Source organism: Macrobrachium nipponense, chromosome 31 (assembly GCF_015104395.2).
Source record: "Macrobrachium nipponense isolate FS-2020 chromosome 31, ASM1510439v2, whole genome shotgun sequence".
Lineage (NCBI taxonomy): Eukaryota > Metazoa > Arthropoda > Malacostraca > Decapoda > Palaemonidae > Macrobrachium > Macrobrachium nipponense.
In genome coordinates this window covers 46,544,875-46,553,783 of record NC_061093.1, presented here as the reverse complement: position 1 = coordinate 46,553,783, position 8,909 = coordinate 46,544,875, and the positions used below count along the sequence as shown (strand labels likewise).

The window sequence follows — 8,909 nt, the reverse complement described above, 5'->3', positions numbered from 1 at the left end:
AATGGTAGTACAATGATAATATTCTAGTCTTTTGGAAACGATGACAGCCTAAATGGGTCTGTGTGAACTGGTCTTAATAATCAAATGCCTATTTAAAATTAATTTAATAATCAGCTATTTTTGTACTTCAGGAGGCATAGTTCAAATGTGTCCTTAGTGGTCAGTGGCATTGTGATATATTTGCTTCCTGTTTGTTAACATTTGGCATTATCTGAGTCCTGCAATGTTGGCCTTAGCATCGTACGTAAGCTATATATTTCCTCTCTTTGGAATGTCTCAGTCAGTGGGTTTTCACTTTTTCGGTTTTATTTAAAAACCTTCACAGGGATGATTTCCTCTCTGGCGGCCTCTTGTACGTATTCAAATAAGTGTCTTTTTATATTTTATAATTTAATTGTCTTTTCGTGTTTTCTCGTCAGTATCGTAGCTTCTACAAAATATGGGTCTTTAGTTCTCTTTTAAATTTGCGTTCTTCTTATGTGATTTTCATTTCGGGCGGTATTTTGTTGTATGGTCTTGGTTCGCAATACTTAAATGCTGTCTCACCTGACGTACAATTTGTTCTGGGTTCAAATATGTCTGATCATAATATTCATTTCTCAAAATTGGGCAGATTTGTGTTATTTGATTTCAAGATTGTAGTGAAGTGATTACAGAATTAATGTAATTAAAAACAACTTTTTTTTATCAAGCCTTTGTAAGATTCACAACATACTGTTATCTACCTAATTAAGGTTACGCAGCACTGGAAAAAAGCGAGTCTAGGAGACACAGTACGGGAGGGTAGAAGAAGACCGTTTGTTTTGTGGCGTTTGTCCCTGTGACCAGAAACCAGATTACCGTTATTTTGAGAAAGTTATTAGTAACAGTGATTTACTTTGTAATTTATTAGGTAAATTATTATAACACGTTTCCTTTTAGTACGATAGGCTAATATTGTAGAGATAAAGGCTCGTGGTCTGGTAAATGTCACTTTTTAACCTAGGTAGAGGCTAATAAAGTGCGTTTTTTTTTCAGTGATCGGTTATTTCACGAATTGACCTTCATTTCCATAGGTATCTCTAAATGTTCGGTTAACCCATTACCCCCTCCCGCTTTGCCTAAGAGCAATGATGGGAAGCTATGTTTTTATGTGGGGGAAAACGAAAACTGTCTCTTAATCCTAAATCTAGTAGTTCGTTAAGCCCTGGCTTGTTTTGATCCCTAACTAGCAACCAAACTTCTAAACTATCGGCTAATTTATAGGCTAGACACAATTGGGGGCAGGGGTGTCTCTCTTACTATGTACGTAACTGGATTTTCTCATTTTAACCTAACCTAAAGGCCTCTGGTATTGATATTTAGGCTACCCTAGTTTTCAGATTGTTGTAGGGCTACGTAGCCTACATCATTTTTGTGTGACATAAAGGGGTGTACCTATTACACAATCTTTAAAAACACTTAGAACCGGGATTACTACTTACTACTTCACAATTGTTAGATCTGCATCTGCTAGAAGTGGAATGGGCGTCTGTGTCCAAGGCAGCCAAATAGCTAACGAAAACTAGAGAACTAATATCTACTAGTTACCAAACCTTGGACATCTACTCTGAGGCCTGGATTGCTTAGATGATTCATAGGTTTATATTTCTAGGAACACAAAATACACACAGATAACAGGAAGTGCACATTACATATTTATGGTGGTGATATCTGTTGTCTTTTATCTCCCATTTCTAAACATAATTACTATATATCTTTTTTACTTTGCAGAAGAATAAATAAGGAAAAAGAAATGGAAGTAACCATAAACAGAAGAAGAAGTAGGGAAAAAGAAATGGAAGTAACCATAAACAAAGACTATGAAATAAATTGTGATTCTTCTTTACATATAGTTCAAGGACACTGCAATTCATCAGTTGATATAATTCATGGAGATTTTAGCTCGGCTGTTGATCAAGTACTTAATGCAGCTCAGGTAAGAATACACTATGGTCAAGTACAAAGTTGGAATTGTATTAAGTTAAAACGTACATTTGAGGCAAATAATCATCTAATACCTAGTACAGTAAACTTGTAACTTATAAATTTTGAGTCTCAGTTTGTATTTTTAGTATTTTTATTTACGGTGATTGATTATTGTAACATTTTGTTTGTAGTGGAATTTTCTCCTGCATTTGATAAAAAAATTTGCTATGTATAACATTTTTATATATAGGCTAAAGTGCAAAGCATTTTTTGCAATAACCCATTCAGTGCTGATCTCTGCAGATCTCTCTCATTCACTTTATTCATTTTTTTAACTTTCTACTGAAAGATAAGGCAATCTCACTTGATTACTACAAGACTGCATTCTCCCCCAAAAAGCTCCCTACTGCTGTCTCCATACTTAGTGTTCACAAATACCCAAATCAGTAGGTCATGAGTTCATCATTTAAACAGAACAGTTTACCCAGAGCTAAAAGCAGTCTTATGTCTGACAGCTTTTTGTTTCATATCACAGGTCATATTAGCCATTGTATTGAACTACACAACAGCAATAAGGTAGGGAACTTAGAGAAACTAGAATGTTAATGTAGCACAACAACCTACTGGTTGGATTCACCAAGGTCAGAAAGATTGTTTTCACTATTCCAGTCATCAGTTCCCTTGTTAGTAACATTGCCTGTCTTCTACTAGTGATGCCTTTTTCTTAGAAAGATGCAAACAACCCAAGGGAGAACTAAGTTTAATGACACTCACCTCTGAGACAGTAGTTGATAGCCAGCACAAGTTCCCAGTGGTCAGTTATGCATACTCTTCTGCAAGCTAATTGTCAGTGATTGACAGGCATGCTGTTGGGAATTTCTTATCCTGCACTGACCAGGTGGAAAATGTACCATGTATCCGCATTTATGCTTTCAGCTCAAGGAAAAGGGGTTGACTGAAGGGAAATCCTCCTGGTAAGGGGTATGTTAAGACACCCTTTGCTGGAGACAAGACCCACCCTTACTACTATTGTTGACTTTGCGATGCTCAACCATGGCTTCAAGAGGTTTCAGATTGATAAATGCGGAATTGCTGACCCTGAGACAGACACTTGAGAAAATTTGATGGCCTGGTATCTATATAATATAGTTATCCATGGTACCTTGCGCAAAGCAAAGTTAGGAATCTGTCATCTTCCTTTGTTGGGTAATAGATGGGGACAGGAGTTGGACAGTCAAGAGAATCAGTATCTAACAGTTCAAGGAGGCATTTCCACATTGATATCACCTGGCATCATTGAATTATCTGTCCTCCATTTGACTGGCTTTTCAGTTTTGATTCCTATGCTTGGTTAGACTCCCTTCAATTGTCACTTCAAGTCCTTGGCATCTGCACATTGAATTGGTATGCACTGGAGAAATTCTCAGCAACCGACTGGTGGTGTCAGTAACTGGAGTTCTAGTTCTATTTCCACAAGTTTTCTGTTATACTTGACTTCTTGTCACTTGAGAATTGGACTTTATCCATTTGGTAGTTTGTCATAAAGGCAGAAACAGGAGATCTTTTCCCTGATTGGGCAAGATGTCTTTGGCCCAACAATTCTAGTTGGTTTCTGATTCTCTGGCCAAGTAGGGTGCTTTTTCAGAGAATACTCGTGCTTGAGGTTAAGGTGTCTTTCAGCAGCAGTTTTCAAAGAACTGGTGTCTATACTGGGAGACTGTAAAGTAGAAGCCTTACAAGATTATTTTTGTTTCTTCAGTGGTGGCAGGATCACAGTCACTCATTTAGTAAGAATCCCACTTGCTCTTTTCTTCCTCAGTTATTGACACAAGGTGGAATGCACACCTACTGCAATGTCTAGTGATGAGATCTTTGGTGTTACAAGATGGAGGAGGATGTTTCATATTTAAGTAAAATCCATTTTCATATGCTTCCAGGTGTTCAGTCTGTGCTTTTGCATGAAGAGTTACACAAGTATGACTGCTGGCACCTTGACAGTGTCCCATTCTTAAGGACCAAGGTCAGCACTCAGCTGGGGTTAATGTACAAATTTTTTATATTGTTTCATGAAGTGTAAACATAAACAACCTTGGCATAATGTCATGGTTCATTTTGAGCAGTGCACTGCTTTGTCTGATGGCCTTAACCAAGGAATCTGGTCCTGCAATTGTAATAGTCCCTGGATATTGGAGCCTGCATGACTGTTTGGCAGCAATAGGTCATGGTAGTGGTAATTACTTTTGGGGTAACCAAGTAGAATTCATTAGCTTAGAAGATATCCAAGGTGCCACCATCTTGGGAATTATTTAATTAATTTCTTTAGCCTCCTGCTTTGCCTCTTTAGGCAGGTGCTAGAGAAACTTGTCATGTATAGGTGCTCAAAGATGTTGCTGATGGTTCTCTTTTAAACAGAATATTGTAACACTACAGGAGCTTACTATTCCTTCCTAAAAAAACTGGACATCTTCTGTCATGTTAACTAAGGTTTTCTATAAGAGATCTTGCACAATTGCAACTAGCAGTCGCAAACAGCCCAAGTGGAGTATGTAATTCTGGTAGATGGTGCAGAGGAGTCATTCATCCAGTTGACTCAGGTCTTCATTTTTGCTGGCTTATCTTTATAGTCATCGCAGAAGTTTGTTCATTTTCCTATTCGGGAATTACATCTGTCCTCTCTTATTAGAGTTGAGGAAACTTATCCAGTCTTTGAAGGAAGTTTCCTTCTGAGTAGCTCAACCTCCTTGTGGATTTCTTTTTGTTGTCGAGTGCCTTGTGAAGCCTCTAAGACTCTTTCTTTCTGGATCTCATTCTGAATATAGTCTTTCTGCTGGCATGTACTTCTTTGAGATTGGTCAATGAGGCTCATTTTATGCCTGGGGAAATCATAGACCCTGGAAGTGGACCATTGGCAGCTTTGTAATTTGTTCCTGACTTTGTACAAAGACCCCAAGCAATTAGGACAGAGGACACATTCACAACACCCTTTTCTCTTTCTTCCATACATGTTGCCAGATGCCACAGATTCCTTGCTTTACAGTTTCCAGCTGGCACTACAAGATTATCTTAGTGTTAAAACCAAAGGTTTGTTTGCTATGAAAGCACAAATTGATTACAAATTTGTCATTTTTGGCACTTGTGAGATGTAGTCTTTTGGCATTATTTGTAACTTGATGCTTATTTTGTCATACAAAACAGGGATATTGATGATTATTCATAAAATTTACGTCTCTTGAAGAATGGTGTTATATACAAACCTAAAATAATACGACAAGCACTGTTTCCGTATTCAAATATTGAAAGTAAGCCTTGACTGTTTTTCACTGTAGTGATACATATTGTAACTATCCAAAAACCTGGCTTTAAGAGAGAGCACATTCCTTTTTATTTGAGACTTTTGGGCGAATAACTTCAGAACACTGAGAGGATCTTGTAACCATAGAATTTTAATTTACATTAATCTTCATTCCAGATACTTAAGTTTCTGGATAGTACTTGGATTCCAGATAAATAGAACTTTACAGTAAATACATGTTAGTATCTCCTTTTAAGTTATAAAAAAAAGCTGATTTTACAGTTACTGTGTGTGCACTTGCTTGTCCCAAACTTCATTGAATTTTTGTCCATTAACTGACAATTTTTAGATTGCATAAGATGTACCTGTCAAAGGAACCTTGGCTTCAAACATTACTATATACTCTTTTAAGATTTTAGTTTTTATGTTTACAAAAGTACCTATTAATGTTTACCTTCAAATTTGTTTCCCTTGTACATCTCATATCTTGTCTATTTCTTTAATTTAATGGTCACACTTTAGGATACTTAAAATTTATTTTTTTTTTTAAATTTGTTCCCTCCATTGATTCTTCTCCCACTTTGTCTTTTTTTCAGATTTCATCAGAAAAGCAAGTATGTTTAACATGTGGTAGCGAGGGGGCTACTATTAGTACTTTTACAAGACTTGGCAAGTCTAGAGTTAATCCTGAACCTCTGATAAATTTATTATGTTGCATCCTGAAAAAACCTATTGTTGAAGTGCAGCAACCTAGTAATGTAGTTTGCGAGAAGTGTTTCAAACATTTTGAATATATTGAAAGGCTTCAGTATCAGCTCTCTGAAGCATGCAGAGATGTCATTAAAAGCTTCAGCAAGGCTGTTAAGATTTTCATGAAGTGTGACTTTTTACAATATGAAGACAAGCAGGGTCTGTTAGTGTTCAATGATACTGGTTTGGAAGGTAATGAAAGTAGTATTATTGCTAAAGCTGTGTCACTGGCATCCTCAAAGAGAAAGAATAGAGACACCGACATCAAAATTGAGAGAAAGCACCAGTGCACTTTGTGTGGTAAAGCTTTTCGTGCCTATAGTCATAAAGTTGAACACATGGTCACTCATACTCAGGAAAAGTCATTCAAGTGTGATGTATGTGATTTCCACACAGCTACAAAATCTAACCTTAATAAGCATAAGCAACAACACACAGATGATTATGTTTGTAGTATCTGTGATAAAAAACTATGCAGTAAGTTTTCACTAAAGGAACATATGGCAATACACAACAATACGAGGGATTTCCAGTGTGAATATTGTGAGAAAAGGTTTTTGCGTCAAAGGGACAAGAAAATTCATGAGAAAAATCATTTGGTGGAATTTGAGTCTTATGAATGTGAGATCTGTGGGAAGCGGTTTGTTCTCAAGTCAAGACTTGCAAGACATATGTTAGTGCATTGTAAAGAAAAACAACACATCTGTTCTGTTTGTGATAAGAGATTTGCAAGAAAGGATGATCTGAAATGTCATGAAAGAATACACTCGGGGGATAAGCCTTATTCTTGTAGCGAGTGTGGAAAACAATTTCGTTTCCTATCTAACTGTAGAAATCACATGAAATGTCATACCAAGGAAACTAAAGCTTACCATTGCACTTCCTGTAATGTATCCTTTGTTATAGAAGCCAAATATAAAAATCATCTCAAAACCCGCAACCACAGAAGGAAGTCTTCAGAGGTTCCTCCAGTTGAACAAATTTATTGTGATATCTGTAAAGTTCTATTCACACTTGATGATTATACATTACATAGACCTGGATGTGAGAAAAGAAAAGTGAGGGAGGTAGAAATCAGTTTTGAAAATTTTGAGCAGTTATCAGAGCACACTTTCTCTTGCTGATTAAAGGTCCCTTAGCAAACCTCACACTTACGAATCACTTATAATGCAGATGTCAATCACCCCACTTGGTAAACAAGCTTCCAACAAAAATGTAAAGTATGCTAGTTTTTCATTTTCTAATGCTAACTTATAAAAAATACAAGCTATTTGTGTAATACATTATTGTTGTATACTTATTCCTTCTTAAGAAAATGTTGACCGTGGGTGTTATATATTGGATATATTGTCAACAGGTATTGTATTAAAAAATATATGTAATATGTATTATGAAGTAAATGATACAGGATATGAAGTAAATAATAAAAAATATGGGACAATCAAATTGATACCGTACAAGGCAACTAGGCGAAGACGACGACCCCCCATTTTTCATGTAAAAACGTATGTTTAGAAGTATGTTTGCCACATAAGATTGCCCCCCCCCCCCCTAAATTTATTAGATTTTAAATAATGCAGTCAGTTGATGTAATTTTGTTGGTATATAAATAAAACCAATAATTATTGGAATTATCATACAAAAGGTGCATAAAATCTTCAAGATTTTAAAATGTTTGGCAAAGCTAACCATTGCAAAAAAATACTTTTGTATTCCCTTAGGAAAAATAATGATAAACATCATGACAAATGCTCAGCGCCTGTGACGTCACTATTGGCAGAGTAATACCCGTTGGAGGTACTAGATCCCCATTATGGATAACTGAGGAACTATTGATATCACAAAACCCTTTAGTTTGATTATAAAATACTGCTAAGGAAATATTGGCCTTTAGTAAACAAGATTCTTAAGTAAAAAATGACTGAGATTTACTAAAAATGAGCAGACTGCAAAATGCTTTGGAGGCAAAAGCACCATCTGAAACTGGCAAAATCACACACGTACTTTATTAATTTACTATGTTTATAAATAAAGTACCTGGAATTTTTAAAGCCAGCTTTGATAATTCACAAAAGAAACTTATCTGAATTAAGTTCCATATGGTAACAAAACACAGTGATGATATCAGTAAAACAAAATCAGCTGATTACTTTAAGAATGTAAACAAAACCAGAATGCAAATGGCAGATCACTCTGTTCATATGATAATATGGTAATAATACATGCAATATGATTAGATACAGTAAAACAAGTTTTAATAAAATTATAATTATTCTCAATACAAAACTATTATTTTACTTGAGATAATGGACATCTGTCAGTGTAACAACTTAACTGGGGCAACAGTCTCTCTCCCTCTCTGTCTGTGTGTGTGTGTGTTCTAATGAGAATAATTTTAAAAAAACTTGTTTTGCTGTATCTAATCATATTGCATGTAAAACTATCATATTATCGTATTATAACATGAACAGAGTTATCTGCCATTTGTGTTCTGGTTTTCACATTCTTAAAACAATCGGCTGATTTAGTTTTATCTATATCATCACCATCTTTAGTTGCCGAATAGAACATAACTCGGAGATAGCTGGACGGCATAATTATTGACTGCCTGGAGTGGATCTTGTCCAATTATGAATATTATAGTCCTACAGAGGAGTAAAAGGTAGGCAAAAAGTTGATGCACACATTCTGCAATACATCTGCCTTGCTTTACCCCTATAGTCTTAACATTTCTCTTCTTACCCAAGTACTTACACTGCTATCTGTTCTACATGTTTTCTTGAATGTTCAGCCTTTTCAAATCAGAACTTATGATAGCTGATATACTGCCATGGTTACTTCAGGCCTATCCCCTTATCATCCCTCGGCAACATGGTCCATGCTCTCTCCCATGGAAGAAATATAATTTTATAGAGTGCAA

The 8,909-nt window shown here is 35.9% G+C and overlaps 1 protein-coding gene across 3 annotated transcripts; it reads left to right on the top strand.

Moving 5' to 3' along the window:
* The first annotated feature begins 727 nt into the window (after window positions 1–727).
* LOC135206947 (zinc finger protein 84-like) lies at window positions 728–7,272 on the top strand. Of its 3 annotated transcripts, none has more exons than XM_064238473.1 (3): window positions 728–862; window positions 1,753–1,957; window positions 5,836–7,272. In XM_064238473.1, exons 2-3 carry the CDS (start codon window positions 1,775–1,777, stop codon window positions 7,111–7,113), a joined length of 1,461 nt encoding a protein of 486 aa, XP_064094543.1. In that variant the 5' UTR covers window positions 728–862; window positions 1,753–1,774; the 3' UTR covers window positions 7,114–7,272. The 3 variants fall into 3 exon arrangements, with proteins under 3 accessions (XP_064094543.1, XP_064094542.1, XP_064094544.1); XM_064238472.1 differs by having other exon boundaries at window positions 743–892; XM_064238474.1 differs by lacking the exon at window positions 728–862 and adding an exon at window positions 930–1,055.
* Window positions 7,273–8,909: the final 1,637 nt, after the last annotated feature.

What these genes read in the sequence shown, in the direction of transcription:
- LOC135206947 (XM_064238473.1), top strand. Translation starts at nt 1,775, where the DNA reads ATGGAAGTAACCATAAACAGAAGAAGAAGTAGGGAAAAAGAAATGGAA. An exon ending in AAGTACTTAATGCAGCTCAG is followed by an intron (nt 1,958 to 5,835) that starts GTAAGAATACAC and finishes TCTTTTTTTCAG; the next exon opens with ATTTCATCAGAAAAGCAAGT.